Source organism: Mustelus asterias, chromosome 22 (assembly GCF_964213995.1).
Source record: "Mustelus asterias chromosome 22, sMusAst1.hap1.1, whole genome shotgun sequence".
Classification (NCBI taxonomy): Eukaryota; Metazoa; Chordata; class Chondrichthyes; order Carcharhiniformes; family Triakidae; genus Mustelus; species Mustelus asterias.
Window position 1 is genome coordinate 15,330,049 of NC_135822.1, and position 26,350 is coordinate 15,356,398.

At 41.5% G+C, this 26,350-nt stretch overlaps 1 protein-coding gene across 1 annotated transcript in view; it reads left to right on the forward strand.

Annotated features, from left to right (window-relative positions):
* skia (v-ski avian sarcoma viral oncogene homolog a) overlaps positions 1-26,350 on the forward strand; it is a 175,814-nt gene that overhangs the window by 142,392 nt on the left and 7,072 nt on the right. Inside the window, exons 2-6 of the mRNA XM_078238771.1 lie at positions 14,939-15,067; positions 15,882-16,006; positions 18,669-18,937; positions 21,709-22,007; positions 24,004-24,234. Coding sequence (XP_078094897.1) covers positions 14,939-15,067; positions 15,882-16,006; positions 18,669-18,937; positions 21,709-22,007; positions 24,004-24,234 — 1,053 coding nt within the window. The remainder of the gene's footprint in view (positions 1-14,938; positions 15,068-15,881; positions 16,007-18,668; positions 18,938-21,708; positions 22,008-24,003; positions 24,235-26,350) is intronic.

The following is a 26,350-nucleotide window of genomic DNA, read 5'->3' on the forward strand; positions in this document are numbered from 1 at the left end:
CAGCAGTGCTAATCACTGCGCCATCGTGCCGCCCTGTTCCTGGCATTAACCATTAGTTAGCGTGACAGGAGATTGAAACAAGCACTTTACGGCCTGTGTGGCATTCCAAAAGACTCCTTGTTCTCCCTTCTGAAGGTGCTACCTGCTGCCAGCCCTTTCCATCATTTCTGCTGGTGATCAGGCACAAAGAATACACAGCAGAAAAACCCAAATGTGCCATTGGTCTAGCTGAGTTGCTGTCTGACTTTTCTTCCTACAGCTCCTGTTAGGGGGTACCTAAATCATCGTCATTTGTTTTTCTAATTATACTTCCAAATCCTACATTTTAACATTTTAAAAAACTTTTTTAAGTGCAGATGGCACCACAGAGTCATTTTTAAGCTAACGTTTGGTTGAAAATGATACAAACTCCTTTCCAGATCTGAATCCATTGAATGTTTTAATCAACAGGAAGTGCAAGGAAAAACTCAAGCATCAGTTATTCCCCAAAGTGTCATACACTTCCCTAGTGCCCTAGCTTAAAAGCAATCGGGGAAAATAAGACGGCAAGCCAGAAAAGCAGACTTACAGAAAAATAGTGTGAAAGTATTGTTGCTGACAAAACAATCAGAACAGTAATCCCAAAAATATAGTCAGGCAGATGGAATCATTAATTATATTGTACATTATTTGAACAATTTTTGTATTGGGTCCAAATAATTTTTTGTTATGAGCATCCTATCCTGCACGTAAGGCTTGAATTGTGCCTAATGATGGATATGTGGTGAACTGCATGTGTCCATCATCATCTAGTTGCTCTGTATCTAGACAGAGAGATGTACATTTTGTTTTCTACTGAGCATTGGTAAGTGCAACGAGTCACTTAATTCCAAAGGATGTCAGCAAGAGCATTAACTATTGGTTAAGAAGGTTTAACAAAATCCATTCTCTGTCACAGCTTTGATATACATGTGCCAAGTGCAAGTTGTATTTCATTTCGTCCCAAATTTCTCAGAATTTAACTGGAGGCTAAAACTCGCTCTACTATGTCTTTCTGTAGGCATTCTGTTGTTGTGGAATCCTTTTTAAGGAGCAGATAGAAGGACTTTTTAGAGATGCACGTGGTGATGGAATATAACGTCCCTGGCACTTAAGCTCTCTGAATGTCGTGCTGTGGGATAAAATATGTTTGTTATGTCAGGTAGACAGAAGCTCTGCTTACATACATTTCTCATCTTGCTTTGGAGAATGTTGATCAGTTTCTTCAAGTGTTAGACATCCTGATTAACCAAAAAATACTAGTATTTTTTGTTGTGGGAATACTAAGAAGATAAATTGCAAGGAGAAATTTATAGCCTGTGTCTTAGAAATGGCATACAGCACTGGCTTTTCAAATCAACAAATACCTCCTTTTTGCTGCAAATTGCTTGGCCTGAACCTCAGTCACAGCTGTATGGTCTGTGTGGATCATGTTCTTACAATACCATTCAGTGTATAACTGTGGTATACATGCCTGTATACTGTGGACTACATTCTACAGCTGGAGATGAGGAAATGTTGTATGAATTTGCAATTTAAAATTCATTCAAATGAAGGGATTGAAAGCTATCAAAATAAACGGACCACTGTCCAATTGTTGTGAAAATCAGTAGTGTAATGAGCATAGATGCAGCTATTCACATCTGTATAGAAAAACAGTGGTTAAATGTCAAACCTGCAAAGTATTTACGACCCATCGCCTCAGACGTTAGAACCCATTTTGTCAACAGAGTTGGATGCCGAACATCCTTTCTACTGTACTTTCTGTTTTTTTTTTGTATGACTCATACCTCACTCTCACAGACTGTCTGAGCAGCTAGTCTGTGAGGTCTCATAGTGATAAACAACAGCCACTTCTTGTGGCTTTCACTTTGAGTAAAAACCATTATCAGAACTTGTAGCCATTAACTGTATTGCAGAGAAATGAAAAGGAAGCACCACCCTTCCCAGACTAACCACTCACACTAGAGTGGAAATATGAGACATAGGGCTGTGGGTGTTAACCCCCTGCTGATGTGCATTATATATATATATGTATAGTGTGTGTGTTTTTTATGCAAGGCTATAAGTGAAAAATATTTTGCACATTGCTGATTCTACTTTGTGATTAAATTCAAAAAATGTTTTGAAGATTTGCATGGCGGAAAATTATTTTTAAAGAACAGAGGCTGTAAAAAAAAAGATTCAGTCTCGGTTAATAGGAACATCCTGCTACTTTGGTCAAGAAATTGCAGCAATCAGCAAAAGAGCAAGCTTTAAATAGAAGATTTCACCTAATAAATTAATATGTTGCTGGTGATGGTGAGTTATAGCTATTGTTTAACATAAGATCCATTGCTCTGGAAAAATATTGCTGAATGTTCAATAATGTTCAATCTTTCGGCATTTTCATTTTGATTTTCCCTTGTAGACAATAATCATGTGAGCTATAAAATTACCAGTCATGTCAATAGAAATATTTTATGATAATACTTTCCCAGTTCCTGTCACTGACATTTCATAGTAGTAAAAATGACTCCCTTTTTCACAGTCCCTGTGTCAAACACTCCCTGATAAAGTATGCGTTACAGAATCTCCCTTTAAAATGCATACAAAGTGCAAAGTCTACTTAGCTGATACTGAGATCCTTTGAATTTAGAAAGTTGAAGATGATCTAATATTAGTCTTTAAAATAGTAAAGCAATTTGATGGAAAAACAAAGTGCCGGAAAATACTCAGCGCATCTGATGCCATTTGTGAAACAAGAAACCTGTTCTGACAAAGGACCACTGACCTGAAAAGTTAAACCTGTTTCTATCTCCGCAGATGTTGTCAGACCTGCTGAATGTTTCCAGCATTTCTGATTTTTATCTTTTGATTTCCAGCATCTACAATGTTTTGTTCTTGTATAAAGGATTTCATAGGCTGGATATAGAGAAACCCATTTCCTCTGGTGGGGGAGTTCAGAACAGAGAAACATAATCTTACAATTAGAGCAAGGCCTTTTCGCCGTAAGATCACAAAGCACCTTTTTTACACAGGGATTTTGGTAATCTGGAAAACTCATCTCTCTCTCTCTCTCTCTCTCTCACCTCCCCCCACCCTAGCCCCCCCACCTTGAATTTAGTTGGGGTGGAGGTGGGAAGGAGATAGGTTGCCCACCTGCCACTTGCCTGCCCAATTAAATGCCCCCTGCCACTAAACACACCACAGGGTGTACAAGATTCCACCCTCTGTTATTGAATATGGTGGCCAAAGTATGTTCAATTACATTCTTTCATGCTAGTCGGAATCAACTGTATCTTCTTTGCCTTCTAGAGAGATCATTCTCGCTAGTGCAAAACAAAACCAATGTTAACTTTGTTTGCCAGTCATGCTCATTGTTGTAGAAATAATTTAAACAACAAGGTGGGTCTCTAGGGATCGATTACTCCCATGGAATAAACACAATAGAGCTGAAATTCCATGACTATCATACCAGTCTCTCGCTGTAACTCCAGTGAGAGATCAGTAGAATCTAAGATAAATTGGAGAAAGGTTGAGATGATGCAAACCCTTCAGAATTTCAGCCCCAGTATATTTCCGGGGGCAGAATATTAGGTTCACTCACTGGCAGGTTTGCAGGCAGAGTTGGTTGTAAAATTCGTCAGATGGCCTTCCCCACTGGCTCTTACCCGTCCCAACCTCTCTGTAATTTTTACGGTGGGACATGTGGAGCCTACCTTAAGTGGACAATTGTTGACGATTTAAGGGCTGTTTTCCACCCAGCCTCAGGCTGGCAGGAAGATGGCCGGGGGGGGAAGTCCAAAGAGTGACCCTGCTTAGGCCTTTGATGAGAACAGGGGGCACTCTATCAACGGCCACCTTTTAAATATTGGGCGCCCCGGAAAGGTCTGGCCCCTGTGGGTGTTTCTCCCCCCACCCCAGAACATCCCCACCAACAGCCTTACCCCACTCTGCCCACTCCCAGGCCTCACACTTCCCCTCCCCACCCTGAGACTCCCAAAACTTACCTGGTCCTGGGCTCCCGGGGCTTAGACTCTGGGGACAGTTTGCAATCGCAGTCATATCCACTGCAGCTGCTGATGCTGCTGGAACTTGAGAGCCTCTGGCCAATCCGAGCTGGCAGTTCTTTGAGCCAAGTCTTCCTCCAGAATGAGAGGCAGAATTGCAGGTCAGCCAGCATCGGTGGCAATATGGATGGGAAACTCTGCCATCCAAAAATTCTTGGCCCAGAATTCTGTTAAGAACAAACACATATTTATGCAGGATGTTTCCTGTGCTCAAACTTCCCAAAGCCCTATACAACTAATAAATTGTCTTAAACTATAGTTACTAATTTGTGCACTAGTTACTAATTTGTTCACAGCAAGAACCCAAAGAGCAAAAGTGATAATTGATTGATGTTTTGTGTTGGTTAAGGGATTCATGTTATCCAGGAATTTAGGAGAACTCTCCTGTTTTGGGATCTTTTACACCCAGATCAGTAGAGAGGCTGGTTCTCACTGTAACATTTCATCAAAAGAAAGCACCTGCCACACTACCTAAATATTGCACTGAAGAGTGAGCCTTTATTATTGCTCAGAACCTGGGATGGGCTTAAATCATTTTACATAGAGGTGAGAATACTACTACTAAGCTCCCCTTAAAATCTGCTATTGGTATGGCTGGGTTTCTATTTAAAGTCCCAGGTCATTTTTCTTGTTCTTGTGGCTTTGGCAGGAGATCCACAAAAGCCTGGAGAAACAGCATTAGCACTGTTTACGCTTCGGCCCCAGAGATTTCTGAGGATCTTCATTGAAGTTACAGAAAGCAATCAGGTCAAGTCCCGCGGACATTCAACCCTACAGTCAAATAGAAGCATGAACTTTTGAGTTAATAAAAAAAGACAGCAACAGCCTTACTAGTAATTGTCATCTTTGACTGGCCTAATATGGTGATGTTGTTATGGTAATAGCTGTTCCAAGCTCCTGTAAGTAATTCACTCTTTAATACTTGCTGACTGTCTGACAACAGTGTCTTGGAAGTGAACTTTCCATTTCCCTGCAGTATGTTTTTCTATGTGGTATCAGAATTAGCAAACTTTTTACCAGTCATTATTTTAGCATTGTGTTTGAATTACTTAACAAAACTTTAAAACTCTGGCCGGAATTTTCCAGCTGTTCACACCGGTGGGTTCTTCTGGTTTCCTGGTGGCATGGTGAAATTCCATTGATAGCAACAGGACCTGAAAATCTCGCCGCCGGCGAACAGCGCACCACCTCCCACCACGAGAAACATACTGTGGGGAGGCCTGAAAACTCTCCTGCCCCCGTCCCCCCACTCTGTGTATATTTACAACAAATGTAGCTCAGCTGCCACATTAATACACAGGCTGGAATTCTCCGATCTTGCACACCCTGCTACTGCTGCAGTGAGAATGGAGAATTTGACACTCGGTCAAATCTCCAATTCACTTCAGTGGGACCAGAGGATCCCAGCCGGGGCTGAGGTCAGAGAATTCTGGCCACAATATTCAAAGAGGCAATAGTACTCAAAAAAAACAAAAATGCTAGAATTTTTTATAATTATAAGCATTGACAAACATTTTCCACTAGTGGATAAATTGAATGGGAGCCCTTTGTTTCAGGGTTGAGTACTTGATTGAGTATTCGTATTTACAATATCAAAGCCTTGTCATAAAGATACAGGCTTTTAACACACGGTACTAGATAGAGTCAAGTGCATGATTTGTACTTATACTGAGGCGTGATGACACTTTCAGCCCAGGATCTTTTGGAAAAATTGTTATGCAGAGTTCATTCTGAATTCGGAAAGTACAATTTTAATCTTTTGAGGATTCAGTAGCATTTCTTGTGACATTTTGTTACATCATTAAATTTAGTACCAAAAATGTCGTCAATAATCCCATGGCTCTGTAGGTTTCCTGGACATGTTCTGCCATGCTCTCCTAGAGGCGAGGACTTCTACTAGATGAGGGTTCCAATGGTGGTGGAAACCTCCTGCATATCTCACTTAATGAGCCATTTTTTTTATGTGTGAGCCCAAACTACATTACCTGAATTTTCCTACACGATAGTCAGATGTCATCAGGCAAAATTTGGCCGAACCTCTGTTTAAGTTTAAGTATTAGTGTCACAAGTAGGCTTACATTAACACTGCAATAAAGTTACTGTGAAAATCCCCTCATCGCCACACTCCAGCGCCTGCTCGGTTACACTGAGGGAGAATTTAGCATGGCCAATGCTCCTAACCAGCACATCTTTCAGACTGTGGGAGGAAATTGGAGCACCCAGAGGAAACCCATGCAGGCACAGGGAGAATGTGCAGACTCTGCACAGACCCAAGTCGGGAATCAAACCTGGGTCCCTGGCACTGTGAGGCAGCAGTGCTTGCCACTGTGCCGCCCATTTGGGGACTTACTGTTGTATGCCTGTCCAACTTCATGTTCCCTCCTCTGACTCTGGCAGGAAAACACAGTAAGAAGTCTAACAACACCAGGTTAAAGTCCAACAGGTTTATTTGGTAGCAAAAGCCACTAGCTTTCAGAACAGGCAGTTCCTTCGTCAGGTGGGTGGGTGGGAGTGGGACTCCCACCCACCTGACGAAGGAACAGCCTGTTCCGAAAGCTAGTGGTTTTTGCTACCAAATAAACCTGTTGGACTTTAACCTGGTGTTGTTAGACTTCTTACTGTGTTTACCCCAGTCCAATGCCGGCATCTCCACATCCTGGCAGGAAAAGCCACTGACTGCTCCTTCATGGTCTGGCCATTTATAAATGGTGCTGGTAAGCCAGGCTCGGCTAGCAAGCAGCCTAAATCTCTGCCTTCCATTGCTGCTATTGCTGAATCTGAGAGATATCAGGAGGGAAGTGGTGGTAATCTCTGCAGCAGTGGAAAGCCCACCGAACCCACTTTGGAGGAAGAGAGGCCAGTACTTGACATTTCTTTATCTGTCACTTCTTGAGATGGTTGGTCACAATGAGTTTACAATCTATGCCCACAAACCTTTGTTTCTGTTAACATAATGATGATTGGACCGATTCATTTAAAAAAATCTAGTTCTTACTCTTTAGTCTTTAATTAAAAGGCTCATAAAGTTGATGCCTGCTTTACAAATAATGCTACAAAAATGTTGAATGGTGTTATTGTGGATTTTGTAGTTTTCAAACATGCGAGATTCCTGAAGCAGACAGGATCTGCAAACATTGCTCTCCTGTATTAAATTAAATATCCACTCGACCGCATGGCGTTACTATTTAATTTTTAAATCTTTGGGCAGATACACGCATGTTGTCACATCACAGATGATTTCATTGTACAATTCTGCCCACAGGCCCTGAGAAGTGTTTTGCACAACAGCCTCCCAGTGACAATGGCCCTTTTAAGCTTGGGCAAGTCAACTTTGCATTCAGCACAAACTGTGACTTGAACTTTAACCCAACAAAAGAATCCATAAATGGAATGGAGAATATTTTTTAGAGTCAGTGGGATGTTGAATAGTGCGAAAAATCGTGCAGCATATCAGAGTTATGTATGGCAAGGAAAGAGTGGAACCAAAATGAAAAGGAGAATCCAGTTAATTGAAAAGCAGGCAGTTTGTCCTATTTTTCACCTTGTAAACACCGGGTAGTTAGTTGCCTTTTAGTGAGTAGAAATTTTCAACTTTGAGCTAACCATTTTGAAGAAAGAAAAAGGAGGATGAGCCACTAACCTTGCAATACATGGGTCACTGATTCTGCTAGGGACCCTCAGTTGTTCCTCCACACTATAATAATAGCCTTTATGCTGGGTCAGATGTGGCTCAGCGCACTCACACAACAAATCCTTTCATCTGAAAGCATTTTCAGAAATGCCACTTACAAAGCAACTCTAAAACAATGCATGCCAATGAACTGCAATAGCACAGAAACGTTAATTCTGTGGTCTTCTGGTTTTTGAGTTGACGAAACTTATTCTGATGAGTAGTACCTCAAGTGGAGTGTTGAGATAGAATGACTGTTTTAATTGTTTGGTGCATAGTGCTTTCTCTTTTCCTCCTTCTCACCTCCTGAGTTTTAAAAAGTCCTACCTCAAAGAAATCTGATTTGTTTGTTATCAATTCAATTTAAAGAGAACTGTCTTTGTTCAAGAGGTTTTACATACCTTAATTGTTTGCTTGCCAAACATAGCAACATGGTGATTCAGTTTGCTCCACTGCTTTGCAGAACATTTTTGTAAAGTTTGTTAATGATTAAAGCTTCTCAGTATTTTTTTCAATGGCTGTTATTGAATGGTTTATTAAAAGCACAGAATTACGAACTAGGCAGAGTTGATTGACCGTTTGTGATTACTAAATATCCTGTATAACGTTCCAGTAGGATAGGGGTATGTGTGTGGCACTAGGCCAAGACATCCCTAACTCAGCTATTTTCATTGAAACCAGCTGTAATCATTTCAAATATCCTGGGAAGTGTAGGTGTATTCTTTTGAATGTGTTTCCCATAATTTCAGTGACTGGACTTTGAAAGTTAAGAGTTGAGGCATGCTCAGATTAACATGTTATGAAAACGCAAACTTTTCATTCAATAACCAATACTGTATATAACAGATGCTCTTGGCATTTGGAACCTTCCATAGCTTTCGTCAGAAGTGGTATACTCTGTGTGCACTCTTTCGCCCTTGACATCCTTCCATTCCGTGAATCGATAGTTTGCGCTGTTATGGTCAACTCTGTTAAACATCACTTTGTGTAGCTCAGGAGCCCCACTCTGGCATGGCAGTCTCTGCTTATGTAGAAGCATAAGAACTATGCAGCTAGTATACCTACCATAAATCTGGACAAATGAATACTACCTTCTCTGCAATATACAACTTAACAAGCTTGTAGAACATAGATAAGAGCTAAACCTGTGACAAAACATTGGGCATGATTTACCATGCAACGAGTTGCGTGTTTCACGGTGGCAGAAGGCGCCTCGCTATTGGCTGCTAGTGGGATCTTCTGCTCCAGCTGTTGTCAATGGCATTTCCCATTGAATGCACCTCATACTGCTATGAAACCCATGGCTGGGGTGCGCTATCCTTCCCTATCAAATTACCTTTTAAGCATATTCACATGACACGCTCAGAATTTTCCTTCTACCTGGTGTTCTTATCAAATAATTCACCTCACTCAATTTCCTTTCAATTTGATGAGGCCCACTAAATCTTGCTTTTAAAGGTTCACCTACCCCTGGTAGCAGTACTAAGATTTTATCCCCACTAGCAAAGCTATGAACTTTTGATTTCTTATCCACTTCCTGTTTCATCACATGCTGTGCTACTTTTAAATGTTGTCTAGCCAATTCACCTGCTCTATTGAACCCTTCCCTAAAGTTTGACGCATAGTCCAAGAAAGTAGTCTCGGAACGTTCACTCACCAATTTCTCCTTAATCAATTTACGTGGTCCTCTTACATCATGACCAAAAATCAATTCAAATGGACTGAATTTGGTTGACTCATTAGGTGTGTCCCTAATCGCAAAGAGTACAAATGGAATTCCTTTATCCCAATCCTCCAGATAATCTTGACAATAAACCCTCAACATTGCCTTTAAAAGTTTGATGCCAACGCTCCTTGCAATTCTGGATGGTATGCAGTTGATTTAAATTGTTTTATTCCTAAGCTATCCATAACCTCCTAGAATTAACTTTGATGTAAAATTTGATCCTTGATCTGATATTTCTGTGGGTAGTCCATATCTAGTAAAAAATTGAAGTGACACCTCGACAATCCTTTTAGCTGTAATACATAATGGAATGGTCTCTGGAAACTAGTAGACACATCCATTATGGTCAGTAGATATTGATTCCCACATTTTGTTTTAGGGAGGGGTCCTACGCAATCAGTTAAAACCCTTGTAAACACTTTCCTTTATTTTGAATTCAAACTACTTTAATTCTTTTTCACATTCAAACTGTTTCATTTGTAATTGAATTCTAGCCATTTCCAATTACTCTGACTGTGTTTCTGGCAATTTTAAATGCTGTGCTATCGCCCCTTTCCTTACGGCACCAGGCATTGTCAACTGCAATGTTTTAGCCAATTCCAAAAGTTTTGCTTTAGTCATCTTTTTTAAACCACCTTGCGTGACTTCTTCCACCCCCAAGAACTTCTGAGCCTCTGAAAGAGCCATTATTCCACAAGACATTCCCTATTTAAACCTGAATACACAACCTGAAAAGAAAACACCAATATGCTCACCGCTCACTGTCTTTGAGTTCAATAATCCCAAATCAATAAAGAAATATAGATTTTAATCCCGGATGAGCCCCCAATTGTTATGGTTCAGGTTAGAAACTTAAGTTGTTTTTTTATGGAACCCGCATCATAAGTTTTGCATCTTGAACTTGGCTGGGATAAGCATGATATGTTTCACTTCAGGTATGATTTAAATGACCCACAAGGGAGCTTTTAGCAAACAAAGTTTATGTAAGAATATAGTTAACATGTATAGTAAGAACATTAGCAATAACTTCTATCAGTTACAAACAACCACAATAATGTATAACCCTCAACAAATATGTCTAAAATGTTTCAATCAAACAAAACCCTTGCCACAGACAAAACCCTTTAAACGGGTTCAACATAGCAAAGTCTAATGCTCACGTGGAATTGAGTCCTTTCGTTGGAGAATTGAAAACACTCAGTCTTGTAAGTTCTAGTAGTCCAACAGTTTGAAGTCAGAACACCTTCCCAGAACCCCAGTAGACTCTGGTCAAGCCACTAATAACAGAATCTTTCCTTCAGGAAGGCAAGCTGCATTGCTTTCAGCTAACCAGTAGAATTTCCAAAACCAGAGAGAGAGACTTCTCAGCTTGATGCCCCTTCTAAAAACTAAAACCCAGCTTTTCTCCTAACAATGCAGAGTCATAAACATCTCAGTAAAAATAAGCAAACACCCGTTTAAGCAGCAATAAAAGGACATCTCCAGTCAAGCTGGTGCCAATGACATCAGCTAAAGCTGTAAGCTAAGGAACACTGAAGCTATGAGAGCTGCAGAGATCATGATTTTAAAACAAATCTCTTAAAGGTACACTAACGTCACACTTGTACATGTGTTTTTGCCTTCCAAACCTATACAAAGCTTTGACAAAGGGTCATAGAATCATAGAAACCCTACAGTGCAGAAGGAGGCCATTCAGCCCATCAAGTCTGCACCGACCACAATCCCACCCAGGCCCTACCCCCATATCCCTACATATTTACCCACTAATCCCTCTAACCTACACATCTCAGGACTCGGTAAGAGGCACTTTTTAGCATAGCCAATCAACCTAGCCTGCACATCATTGGACTGTGGGAGGAAACCGGAGCACCCGGAGGAAACCCACGCAGACACGAGGAGAATGTGCAAACTCCACACAGACAGTGACCCAAGCTGGGAATCAAACCCAGGTCCCTGGAGCTGTGAAGCAGCAGTGCTAACCACTGTGCTACCATGCCGTACCCTGTGGGTCATCTGACTCAAAACATCAGCTCTTTTCTCTCCTTACAGATGCTGCCAGACCTGCTGAGATTTTCCAGCATTTTCTTTTTTGGTATCAGATTGTCAGACTGTTTATCCGATATCCAGTACTGGATGAGCAGAAATTTCCTCCAATTAAATATTGAGAAGTCTGGAGCCATTGTTTTCAGTCCCCACTTAAACACCTTTCCCTAGCTACCATCTGTATTCCTGTCCCTGGCAACAGTCTGAGACTACATTAATCTGTCACATTGACCCCAAGATGAGTTTCCCATCACATATTCATGCCACCACAAAGATCACAAATTATCAACTCCAGAGCATCACCCACCTTTGCTGCATGGCAGCTAATAATATCCTCAATTATGCATTTGTTACCTCCAGGATGTTACAATTCTGATGTACATAGAACAGTGCAGCACAGTACAGGCCCTTCAGCCCTCGATGTTGTGCCGAGCTTTGTCCAAAACCAAGATCAAGCTACCCCACTCCCTATCATTCTGGTGTGCTCCATGTGCCAATCTAATAACCGCTTAAAAGTTCCTAAAGTGTCCGACTCCACTATCACAGCAGGCAGTCCATTCCACACCCCAACCACTCTCTGAGTAAAGAACCTACCTCGGACATCCCTCCTAAATCTCCCACCATGAACATTTTAGTACTAATGGATAATTTTATTACATTAACAACGCTTATCGCTGGAGTTTTCCAGCTGTTCACGCCAGCAGGTCTCACTGATGGTAAACCCCCGCCCCGGGTTTCCCAGCAGCAGTGGGTGCATAGAATGGGAAACCCCGGAGCAGCACAGTGATTAGCACTGCTGCCACTCAGCACCAGGGACCCGGGTTCGATTCTGGGCTTGGGTCACTGTCTGTGCAGAGTCTGCACGTTCTCCCCATGTCTCCGTGGATTTCCCCCAGATGCTCCGGTTTCCTCCCACAGTCTGAAAGACGTGCTGGTTAGGTGTATTGGCCATGCTAAATTGTTCCTCAGTGTACCCGAACAGGCGCCGGAGTGTGGCGACTGGGGGATTTTCACAGTAACTTCATTGCAGTGTTAATGCAAGCCTACTTGTGGCACTAATAAATAACTTTAAAAAAACAACAGCAGTGCTGCCTCCACTGTCACAAAACATGTCAAAAGGGGTGCAGAAAATCCTGCCTTATATAAAATATAAATTGTTAGCAGATACAAGGAACCACTTTTCAAGTGTGTAGTTTGGTGCCATCATAATGACTCATTAAAATTTAATTATTAAATAATGGTAGAACACTTAAGATTTCTCAGTTAATTAGTCCCCGAATGATTTTAAAAATGTGATCAGAAATGCTGCGCAGGTCCTCAAAGGGTTACTTATTGCGGAACACTTATGATTTTTGGCCCACCATGTCTGTTTCACACTTGACCCACAAAAGAGGCCGTGTTCTAGCAGTTTTTCCAGTGTTGACTGTGAGCCTGAAATTGATGTCTTGTCCGAACAAAATGTTCTGTGTGCTGACAGAAAAATAACGGCCTCCCTTTGGCATTATCACCTGTTGTGGTTTTAATACTGGAACCCCCAACTGAGAGATTTTCAGAAATGGAAGGGCATTTGCCAAATACCTAACTGGTGTTATCATCACTGCTGTTCCAGACAGGGTCCTGTTGTTGATCAACACTGTGCAAGCTGGAGGCTCTGCATTCGATCAGGGTAATTTACATGCCATGTCATGCAGTTCACATGGTAGACAAAGCAAAATTTGGCAAGTCACCCAACATATACTACAGCTGCAGGCTCTGAAATCAGTTGACAAGTTGACTTTCATAGGGAGGAAACAACGCTGTGCACTGTTTCACTCCTTTGGTGGAGTGTAGAGTCACATCATTCTACTGCCCATCCTCCTCACCCCACCCTCTCCACCCCATCTATTACAGTATCTTTGACTTAATTACACAGTTCTTTTCAAGTTTTTTGTAACTGCTGAACAAATTAATGGTGCATTTTTATTGTGGTCTGGGAAGAAAGAAATGTACAGTTTTATCTGAAAAGCCTCTGCTTTACAAGGAGTTGTTTGTTGTAATTCCTGAACTTTGCATGAGGAGCAACATCCAACTCAATAGAATCTTTGCTGAAATTCTACCAGCCCTTTGGCAATGGTGTGGGATGCAGGAAGGCTGGCAAAATGATGTGGGAGGACACCAGAGGGAGGGTCCAACATCTTCTCACTGCCATGTCAATTTGCCAGTGACAGGAAAGTTAACAGATTGGTTGTCTGCCAGGAGTCCATTACATGGCCAATTAAGGCCATTTCCTGTTTCCTTAAGCATTTTACCCATTTTAGGGTGTGTTGGGGGTGCGGTAAGAGGGATGAGCTGCCACTGCATTGAGGGACCACGCAATGATTGGGAAAGCAGGTTCTGGGGGAGGATGGGGGGCTACTTTCTGGGCACTCCATGATGCCACCTCTGCACCACAATATCCTCACCCTGATAACCGGAGTCTTGCTGTCTCTCCCCCCTCACCTGGTTCACTGCCAGCCAAAACAAGGTCATCTGTTTTCAGCCACTGTGGTGGAACTTCTGCTGTCCCTATAAAATTCAGCCCTTTGTTTTAGTTTCGCCCCTTGAAGACCAAGAATGTTTTATTAATTGCACATTGACACAATGCCATATATTGCCTCCTTTATTTCTGATGCATAAGGTATTGATAACAATGCTGAACTGTGAAGGCCTATTGCATTAAGGTCCCTTTCAGTCACACACGCAGCATTATTAATGTTGGTTTATTGCATTATTTCATCCAATTACCACTCGGCGCATTTACCAGCAGCTGTCACCAGGACAGATCCTTATTGATTGATGACTGTCTTTCCTCTCTTTATCTCGGGAGATCATAACACATTGCAGTGCTGCCATTGCTGCCCCAATCAAAATTAGATGATCTATAATGCAGTCTCCAACTGGACTATGGAGAGAGTTCTCTTTTCCTTTCCCTGATCTTTCACTCGCCATCAATGATTCTCCCATGGTCTCTGCTAAGTTGGGTACCAGGAGGGAGGCCCAGGATTTGGGGAACTTCCTGGACTTTGTGCTTTGTTCCACATGATGCAGCACATTGAAATATTTTGTACCATCATAGCAAATATTACAAACAAACAAAAGCCGTCTCTTTTATAATACCCTCTTGAAATACTTTTCAAGAAGCAGGTTAGATTTGAATGTGTTTCAGAAATGCCGCTACAACTGAGTTAAGTTTTCTAGTCAGGAATACAAACCTTTCTCCAACATTCATTCATACGTTTAGCTTTACAGAAATTCCACCATCCCTCCTCAAATAAACTTAATGAACAAAACACTTATCTCATTTTATTTTCAGTGTTCTCGAATAATATTTCTTCTTTCATGTTTTATCTTTGCATTAAACATCACCCAAAAAAAACCTAACTTTGTTCTTGCTCTCCCTTCTGTTTTTAGGTGCCTTTTGACCAAGCCGTGTTTAAAAAGTTCAAGCAAGATGAAACTGCTTCAGAATCTCCGGCTGCAGCTGAGAAGGAGAAACAGCCTGAATGGTGGCGATCCTTTTCCTCTCCTTCCAGCACTAAGGTACATTATTCAATAATAAGCCAAACAAACCATTTCATTGAGAGGGAGAAAGGGGGAAATGCTTATCGATGTTTCAACCTCTGAAGAGTGAGTGGATTTTATTAGTGTCATGAAAGAAGGATCCAACACTGGATTTGTGCACTTTGTTTTGCCTTACTTTGACATGGCTTTTGTGATTGTCGGGAAAATATTTGTAATGCAGATTGAAGTTCAGCAGAACGGATTATGGAACTGAGGCTGTTGGATGTTTGACATAGACAGTTCCATCTGAGAGAAAAGAATCTGGCAATGTTCTGGGGAAATGGTCGGGGCTGTGGTGCTGTTAAAAGAGGAAACCATGTGGGGAAAGTTTTATTTAGTCTTTGATGGAGTTCCATTATTTCGTTGACTGGTGTGAATGTTCTAGGCTTCCTCTGGCCAATTAGTGTCAAAACTCCTTTCTCATCTGAAACATTATGCAATGGAAAATGCACACCCCACTGTCCCAAGTGGTTAATTGAATATCATCTGGAATGGCACTGATCCATTCAGATTGGGAGATGACCAGAGCCAAGTTTTGACCTGGGCTCCATTAGCTGATCTTAGCCAGGGCAATGCCAAGTGCATTGGAGTGTGTTGTGTGTGTGCGCGTGCGTGTGTGTAAGCCTGTCAGCACCCTTGGAGACATTTCCCAGTGAAGTACCTTTAGAACAGGAGCGATATAGGAAGAGAAGAAAAGCTACAAATGGCATCAAGTATGACCAAAGCTATTGCAGAACAATTAGAAGGAATGTTATCTGCCGAATTAAAAAATTAAATATTTATTTTTGTCTAGAACGTTCTAAGTAGCAGTTGTGCACATTCTCAACAAAGACTCTCCGCCTTCAGGCCCTGGTCACCAACTATTTCAACAAGTGAAAAAGAAACTCTGACCCACCTTCCTGCACTGGCCCGAGACAGGTACAAGTTCTATTTTTGCTCACTATACGTGAGGGAGCTATTTCTGTGCTGATAACAAAACTTGTCAGGAATCTATTCTTTAACAATTGCTTTAAATGGCAAGTAAATTAAATATCTCCTTGTGTGCTAAAGGAAATTGAGGCTGTTAATATATTTCTTTAAAATGAACTGACAGAGAGCTGGGGCCCACAACACTAAAAACCAACAGACATATAACTAGAAGACCCAGATTAAATCTCAGTGCAGAATATCTCGTGTGGAATTTCTCAGCCAGGTGGAGGCGGGTTCAGTGTGTGTCTGTGGGTTGAGAAGTCCTGGAAAATGATTCTGGGTTAGGATCAGCTTCTGCTTATCCTCGGGGTGAGTATCAAAGCCTATGGGGAACCTTTGTGGGTCCGGCAGGAAAGCCGATTAAAAATCAAAATAAAGCCTTTTTAACCATGAGTCCCTTCTTTCCCAATAGCTCATGGCTTCTGTGATGTGTCTGCACCTCGCCAAGTTCACTAAGACACATACACAGTGGGAAAAGCTGTGACAAGCTGTGATGGCTTCAGTCAGTTACACTGAAGAGCTCCAGCCTTGGCTGATGAGGGACTTCTGTCCAAAACATTTCTTCTTTCAGAGAGTGCCTTCGCTGCTTGACATGTGATTGCCACCTTCTTGGAAGGCTGTTTACCTGTCTAGCAGATCATTCACTTTCAGTTTTCCAGCTCTTTTCTTCATTCCCTCAGTTGTTGCAGGCTCAAAAATCCAACTTTTGGCACAGCCTTGAACCATGCTGTGCTCCCTTTAATTAGAAATTCTTGTTTTGCTGAATGGATAGGGCAGCCTCCACCCTCCCTTAGTAGTGTCCGGAGGTGGGATGCTTATGCTGTTGATTTGGGAAAGGAACTGTGGCAAAGTTCGGTCATTAGGAAATCAGGTTCCTGACACGGATATGGCTGTTCCTGCAGGGACCAAATGGACAATATTTCATCCTACTCTTTTGGGGGAAAAAAGACCTGCTTTTCTATAGAATCTACCACGGCCACCCAATGTTTCAAAATGGTTTACAGCCAATGATTTACTTTTGAAATGTAGTCATGTTGTAATGCAGGAGTGCAAGAAAATATCTTTCTCCATGCGGGCCCTTGAGAAAGGGGGAAGAGAATTAATTGGGAGCTGACTTCCAACAGCCTGACCAGATCATCATTGTGGCTTATTATTCCAAAATTGTAGGCCCCGTTTATGGCACCATCTGCATCTTCTATTGCAATCTTTGTTGTCTATAGACTTGACCATTCCAATTCTGTTCTGGCCAGTCTCCCATCTTGCACCCTTGGTAAACCTGAGCTCATCCAAAACTCTGCTGCCCGCAACGCAACTTATCCCAGGCCTCGCCCTTTCCTATCTCTCTAACTTACTCCAGCTACATAACCTTTGAGATCATTCCAATTCTTCCCTCTTATGAGTTCCTCATTTTCCTTGCTCCACCATTGGCAGCCATTCCTTTGACTACCCAGATCTTAACTTCTGGAATATCCTGCCCAAGCCTCTTCATCTTGCTACATTCTGTCCTCCTGTAAGATGGTCCGTAAAAACTACTTGTTTAACAAAACTTTTAGTAATCTGTTCTAACATCATACGTGGATCAGTGTTGAAGTTTATTTGATAACACTACTGTAAAGCATCTTGGAGCAATTTTCCCCAGTTGAGTGCTATATAAATGCAAGCTGTCTTGGTGCTTGTTAGAACATTATAGAACACATACAAGGAGCCAAAGGAACCCATTTTAGGGAGAAGCAATCCCCATGCTATTTTACCTGCAGCTTTAAGATTTTTCAATTGGCTGCAGAAGCAGGGCTAGAAGCATGTGCGCCCGGAATCTCCCATCACTGGTTGGCATGATGGTTTGCCAACGAGATCCCGGATCCATGCCATTTCCCAGGAGACTGGATTGGGGTGGGATGGCTCTCCACCTGCCAGCAGAGGGTAGCCACTTGATCCAGTTAAGAGTCTCTCATGCCGACTGGAATTTTCCATTTGGCAGATGGGCCCCTGCAGTGGCTTAAATACGGCCAGAGAAAGAAGACAGTCTCCTGGCCGGGCCAATGCTCCATTCCACTATTCAGACATTCTCCCCAGCCCCCAGCAACTGACATCAAAATGGCTGCAGGTTGTCCTGTAGCGTGTGCCCCCTCCATGCGGACAGTCTGGCCGATGTGACCATTTTTAAGTTGCAAGATTTTATAAGCACTAAGAGGCTGCTTCTATCTTGAGGTGCCCCCTCTCTCCCTGAGCTGCAATTGCAGTCTGCAACTCCTTCAGTGCTGGAAGGCTCTCTATTGGCCCTCTAGCATCTAGAACCTTGTCTCTCTTCTTCCCTAATTGAATGGCGAGCTGCCTTCTGGCCATTAATTGGCCTTTCAATCAAATATCAGGACATGCATGTCACACCAACGCCTTGCAGAGTCATTACCTGGAAATTATCCTGACTTGTGGGTCCCAACCACAGAACAAAAATCCAGCCCATAAGATTCGAGCTTTATTAACATGAAAGACAGAAAGAAAATTCACAAGGCAGAATAAAAGACAAGATTTTAATTTTAATTTTGAGAACCGATGTGTTATTATCATAATCTTTTGAGGTTTGAAAATGGCTTTGTTTTTACCCTCTCCATAGTTTCTATGCATACAAAAGTTACGAAGGTTCAGTGGCACCAAATGTAGCTCTGACACCACTGCCTCAACAGAGGAATGGACGACAGTCACCATCAGCCACTGCAGTCTCACAGAACATTGCAACTCCAAGTGAAATTAACAGACCTCGGAAAAGGAGGGCAACTACAGAATTACAGCTAGAGCAGGAAACAGCTGCTCCACTTGCTGCAGTGTTTCCTTCTGAAGACAAAGATTCCGATGCTGAAGTGGAAGTTGAGAGCAGAGAAGGATGTAAGTTTAATTCACACACATATCTTAAATTCAAACCCCCACCCTACATCATCCCCATTGAAAGGGCAGATGAATGGCTTGTTTCCAGACCCCCCTCAACTCAGCACTTGAGTCATACATTAAGGTGATTGGATTACATGCTTTACTTCCAGTCAATGCCTCTCCAGACATGCCAACACAAGAAAGTTCTTTTGAGGAATTGCATAGAAACAGGCCATTCGGCCCAACTTGCCCATACTGATGATTATGCTCCACCCAAGCCTCCTCCCATTTTTATCATCTAAATCTGCCATCATAACCATATATTCCTTTCTTCCACAAATGCTGTCCAGCTTCCCCTTAAATGCACCTAATCCTTTCAACCACTCCCTGTAGTAGCAAGTTCCACTCTTCCGGTAAAGAAGTTTCTTCTTGGATATCTTAGTGACTATCCTCTAGTTGTGCTTTTTCCCAGAAGAGAAAATGTTCTCTCTCTATCCACTTCATCAAAACCTTTCATAATTTCAAATAAAACCTCAATTATGTCGCCCTTTTTTTCAAGGGAAAAGACATCCAGCCTATCAATCCTTTCCTGAAATATATATACCCATACATCCTGGCAAATCTTCTCTGCATCTTCTCCAGTGCCTTTGTACCATGTTTATACAATGGCAACCAGAACTGCAGGCAGTACTCTTAAATATGATTTGACCAAGGTTTGGTACAGAATTAACATCTCAACTTTTCAATTATGTCCCTTTAAAAACAAAAGTACTTAGAACATAGAACAGTACAGCACAGGACAGGCCCTTTGGCCCACGATGTTGTGCCGAGCTTTGTCTGAAACCCAGATCAAGCTATTTCCTCCCTATCATCCCGAAGTACTCCATGTGCCTATCCAATAGCTTCTTAAATGTTCCCAAAGTTTCTGACTCCACTATCCCTGCAGGCAGTCCATTCCACACCCCAACCACTCTCTGAGTAAAAAACCTACCTCGGACATCCTTCCTATATCTCCCACCATGAACCCTATAGTTATGCCCCCTAGTTACCGCTCCATTCACCCGAGGAAATAGTCTTTGAACGTTCACTCTATCTATCCCCCTCATCATCTTATAAACCTCTATCAAGTCTCCTCTCAACCTCCTCCGCTCCAAAGAGAAAAGCCCAAGTTCCCTCAACCTTTCCTCATAAGACCTACCCTCCAAACCAGGCAGCATCCTGGTAAATCTCCTTTGCACTCTTTCCAGTGTCTCCACATCCTTCTTATAGTGAGGTGACCAGAACTGCACACAATATTCCAAATGTGGTCTCACCAAGGTCCTGTACAGTTGCAGCATAACCCCACGGCTCTTAAACTCAAACCCCCTGTTAATGAACGCCAACACACTATAGGCCTTCTTCACAGCTCTATCCACTTGAGTGGCAACCTTCAGAGATCTATGGATATGAACCCCAAGATCTCTCTGTTCCTCCACATTCTTCAGAACCCTACCTTTGACCCTGTAATCCACATTTAAATTTGTCCTACCAAAATGAATCACTTCGCATTTGTCAGGGTTAAACTCCACTTGCCATTTTTTTAATGATCTTGCAAACCTATGGCACAATTTTGGCGATTGACGTATATGTACTCCAGATCCTTTTGTTCTTCTGTCCCACTTGGATTTGGACTTTCCAAGTAATGTGGCATCTCTATTCTTCCTACCAAAATGTAACATCTTACATTTATGTGTGTTGAATTTTATTTGTCAATTATTTGCCCATTCTGCAACGCTATGAATGACCGCTGTAATTCATTGCAGTCCTCCTCAGTATTAACTATACTCCCCAAATTAGTATCATCACAAATTTAGAAAATGTACTTTTAATTCCAAGACCTAAAATGGGGCCACATGTAGAAACAAAGGGCTTGGCTGATACATCATAGGAAACTAATGTATAATCGAACTTGCTGTCTGCTAACAGTGGAAATGCATTTACTGTGAGCAATTAACTTCCTGTTAAAATAGCAGAGGGAAATTCCAGATAAGTATCCCACAGTTTAACTTCAGAGTCAAGGCTTCTCAGATCAAAGGAGAAAAATTAAGTTATGTGACTTGGTCATCCAACAGCAAATATGTGTTCAAGAGATGGCTGGATATAGCACTTGGGGCGAATGGAATCGAAGGTTATGGGGAAAAAGCAGGATTAGGCTATTGAGTTGGATGATCAACCATGATTGTAATAAATGGAGCAGGCTCAAAGGGCCAAATGGACTCCTCTTGCTCCTATCTTCTATGTTTCTAAATGTGGAGGTGACCCCAAATCCAAACCTTACTGGACAGATTTATATTGTGTTACCTGAGCTCGACTGGGGCAGCAGCACTTAAGTGGGCATCAGTTGCATTGGAGTAGGGAGAGGAAAATCAGCCAGAGTTCTCGCATGAGATAGCTGCTGAACAACTTGTGACAGAAAGTGCATATGTATGGACATTTTATGAAGGCAGGTTTGGCCTTCAGTTCTGATGCCTCCACTAATTGTTTAGACTACCACATGACAAGTGGTCACATGATCAAGGTACCAGAGGATGGTTAGCCCCCACTGAATTGTATCCCAGAATAGACCAAAAGTTTCAGGAGAAGGGGAGGGAAGTAAAATAAATCGCTTGACAAAAGAGACGTGTGAGGAGGGAAATCAATTTAAAGTTGATTTAGTGTGGCTGCACAATAAAGTTCTAAAGAGTTCACAACAAGTAAGCTCTGTATTTATAAGTATGTATTATAATGCAAATGTATTTTCCCTCCTACAGTCACATCATCATTGTCTTCACTTTCTTCTCCTTCCTTCACTTCATCTGGCTCGTCGGCAAAAGACCTGAGCTCGCCCGGGGTGCAAGTTGCATCTAGTGGTGTATTTGAGACTCCAAGCCACACAGATACACACAACAGTGGATTAGAAGTGGAGCTAGAACACTTGAGGCAGGCCTTGGACAATGGAATTGATACCAAGGAAGCCAAGGAGAAATTCTTACATGAAATCATTAAGATGCGAGTAAAGCAAGAGGAAAAACTGAATGCTGCTTTGCAAGCCAAGCGCAGTCTACAGCAGGTAAGAAGGAGACATTTTTATAAGATATCTGGAACTTAGAATAAATATAAGCAAATGGCGAAGATGGTGAACCTATATTAACTGTACTTGTGTAGATTAACATCTGACTAAGAAATTAAATAGTGCAGTGTGCTTATGCAGTATTGATTATGAGTATAAATTTCATGTGTTAGTCCTCCTGACATAGACCTTCAATTTCTGGCAATTTCAGATTTGCCATTATAATTTTTGATCATAATAATCAGCAGAGACTGCATTCCCATGAACAAGTAACAAGCCAACACTTATTACCTGAACACTCAAAGAATTCCAGTTTGTTTGAAATATTAAAGTTCAGCAAGAACCTACAGAATGTACCCTCTGCATTTGTAATATGAATGAGTTAATCTATTATGTCTTCACTGCAAATATGTATTTTCATGACATACAAACAAACATCGGGCAAGTGTTTTCTTTACTTTCCAAATAATCTAATCTGGGCTCTTGTACCCTGCTGTATAGTTATGATATTATTCAAATGGAGCTTTGGCAAGGTGCAGTCAGAATGATAATACAATACCTGAAGCACCAGTGTGGTTCAGAATGCAGTATTTGTACAGCTAAACAATCATTTAGACATGCTTTAAAATAGCCTCTGACACAATATTTATATTGCAGATTGTTAATATTGCCTTGGGGTCTTGCTTATATGGGAGGAGAATTCCTGCAGTAGTTCATGCAACAAAAAATATAATTTCATATAATTAATTGCGATTTTGTTCGGGCTATCTCACCTTCCCCAATGGCTGCTGAGGTAGCTTGATGCCATCGAGCAAACAGCCACCACATTGGGCTGTATGTGCAGACTGAACTGTTCATTTCGACTACAGTCAAGAAATGTAACTGTTTGCACTGTCAATGTTTATCTTGCTGTTAGTGTCCATACTGCCCCCAGAGGTACCACAACATTCACTGATTGATGTATTCAGTGTACTGCACTGGACTTTATACTGGTATGATTGTTTACTGGAACGACAGTGCTGTATGATATTAGACACTTGTCTTGGGCAGTCCCGTTCTTGAGTCTATAGTGTCTTGTACTGGAAGTGATATTAACAAAAAGAAAGAATTTTCCATGGCCACTGGCTGAGGGGATGGAAAGAGCATTGCTTTCAGGAAATGCATTCTTTGTTCTCTAATTTCTTACAGCTAAGAAACAGAGGGGTTTTTTTTTAATACCGACTTCATCCATTGATGGGCAACATTCAGATGATTGAAATGATGATTCCCACTTCCAGAACTGAAATGCAACCACACAATGACCACTGTAATTACAAATAGAAGAAAATCTTATTAATTCCATCTTGGGCATTTTTATATCAACAACAGTTACATAACATATGAAGCCAACAAGCTCCCAATGGCTGCCAGGAACTAAGATTTTGTGGGATTCAAGAATATAATTTGTCAGGTTGGAAACTGCTGCCTTCCTATATTGGTTCTCCAATGAACAACAAACAGAACACAGCAGGATAAAACAGAGGGTTGTATTTGAAGCTCTCAGGTAGCCACTTAAGCGCTGCTTGAAAACTCATCAACATTACAGCACCTTTAGAGGACAGCAACAATTCTAGTATAATGACTCTCGACTCTAGACTCTTGAAAAAATAATTAGTCATCTGAAACATGACATTATAGTGATTGACATGAGAAGAAAGGATCTTTGTATTGGCATTCACACTGTTTCAACCTAAGAAATTAGCCAATATGTAGAGATCCTCCATCCTTTGGAATATGAATTTCCTACCTAAACATTAATTTGTATAAAAAAAAGAAACAGAAAAGTCACAGTCTGTTTTTATCTCCATCAATGCTGCCTGACCTGCTGAGTATTCCCAGCATTTTCTGTTTTTAGTTCAGATTTACAGCATCCGCAGTATTTTTCTTGTGTATTAGTGTGCAAGGTTAATTTTTTGGTGTAATGCAATTTAATTGAGTTCTGTATTTTTTTTTGTAGGAACTTGAATTTCTCCGTGTTGCTAAGAAAGAGAAACTACGTGAAGCAACAGAGGCCAAACGTAACTTAAGGAAAGAGATAGAGCGTCTTCGAGCAGAGGGTGAGAAGAAGATGAAGGAGGCGAACGAGTCACGGATAAGGCTAAAACGAGAACTAGAACAAGCAAAACAAATCCGGGTCTGTGACAAAGGTTGTGAGGCTGGGCGACTGAGGATCAAATATTCAGCGCAGGTAATCATGGTAGAGTGATCGAGATTGGTGTCATTGTTTCAAACACGGATGTGCACTAACACTTTGTTTTTGTTGTATTTGTAACCATGCTTTAGATTGCAAAAGCAATGTTTGAATGTTCTAATACATTTTCGCTGACAAATTAAAAGTTATGAGAACAGGAAAACCACTGTCTCGATACTTCAGAGGAACCCTGATAAGGTCAACTCAGATCTGTTGAGCACAGGATATTGTGTCAATGTCAACTTAAGAATCAACCCTCTTGATTCTGAGTTTGGCTGCAATATCAATATTAGCTGGGGGGTGTAAGTGTTGGTGCGCTTTCTGGTTTTCCTCCTTTCCCACTTCTGTGCCGTCACCCCTTCCCCCAATTTCTACTGACACTATTTGACCAGCATCTTCCAGAACCTTTGCCAAATAGCTTTCTTCAAACCTGAGCTAGACCATCAGTTGGAGAAATTCCACCTGTGACTATGTCTGGTGTGCATTGGGCAGCGGAATCCAAACACATACCCAAAACCAATGCCAACAGGCCAAAACCAGACTCTGCTTTGGAGCTCTCGTGAACATAGCTGACAAGTTATGGACACCAATTGCCTTTCCCAAAGCAGGGCCTCAAGAATCTGGTCAGCGACAATGGTGAACCAGCAGGACCCATAGGAGTTGGTGTTGGGGGTGGGGTGAGGGGAAGAGGAGGTAGAGATCTTCATATCTTAGTTGTATTTTCACTTTACCAACTAAGCAATGCAGGATGCCTCATTATCTAGTTTAAAAAATCCCTCTCCCTCCCTGCCTTCAGTGGGGAAGACACTCCCCCTAACTCGATGCCTCCTCTAATAGCTTAAACCAGAAACTCAATCAAACACTGGATTCAATTCTACTGTTGGGTGTAGGACATTGATGCAACATGTTGCATCACCGAGTTAAAAAAGTTGTACTGTGGAAGTATACTTCACTGCCCAATTTCACAGTTCCATAAAGAATCAAAATGCATTTTAATACAAACTATGAGTAAAATAGGATATGTAGCTATAAAATCAGGTGTGATGGGGTTAAGATTGTAAAACCATTAAATATTCCTCTGCCAATTCACTTCCAAAAGTGTTGGGAATGGGGAAAGTAGTGCAGGTTCAATCAAATGAGGAAAGAGGAAATGATGCAGATTTCCATTTCAGCATCACAGGAAGTTGCAGAGGGCAAGTGTGAGACTAAACAAATTGAATAGGAACTGCAACATGGGTGTCACCCAGAGTACATTCCTGGCTGAGGGAAATGGATGACATTCTCTGCAATCTAGCTGTGTTCGATACTGCAGTGTTTACAATATCTTTCACACACAACACTCAAAGAAAAGTGAATGGAAAGGATTAAGTAAAGAAACGTGAACAAAAATACTATCAGTGAAGTGAGTGAAAATTCTCCTTCAAATGTCACATTATCATGAGCTTTGGCTTGTGAAACAATGCTTTGAAACTGAATAACTTGGTGTACCTTTAAGTGTGCATTACTTGTGCAGGAACCACATCAAAGACATATGAAACTAATTAGAATTAGAGGCCACTCTTTTCTTAGTGGAGCTGTTTTGTGTTATATTTTGCTTGCCTAAGATCATTTTCAAGGTAGTTATTGTGCTAAGATGGAACTTTCAACATCCTCTAATGAAGAACATTCCCCTGGTGGATAGTGGAAATTGGGCACCAAGATTATGTGCTCAAGCTCTAGAACCAGATTTAAACTCTCCCTCCTGAATCTGATTTGAAACTTCATTGAGATTTAAATACATTCAACAAATATCTAGATTATATTCTGCAAAAATATTGTTGGATGATTGGGAATGTGGATAATAGAATTGTGTATAATGTTGTAGCTGCATGCATTACATATCTACCCACAGCTGTATGCATTACATGCAGGCATTGACACAATAGTCACGGAAAATCTAGACCAGAATTAGTTCAGAATCAAGATGCTACTGCTCTGTTGTTAGTTTTGCTGTTTTAAAACACAGAAACTGAACCGCACAAACCAGGAAGGCTCCAGATTTTATCCCTGATCTCATCTACATCACTGGCTGGCCCGTGACATTTGGTCTCAGTACAATTCCCCTGAGTTCCTG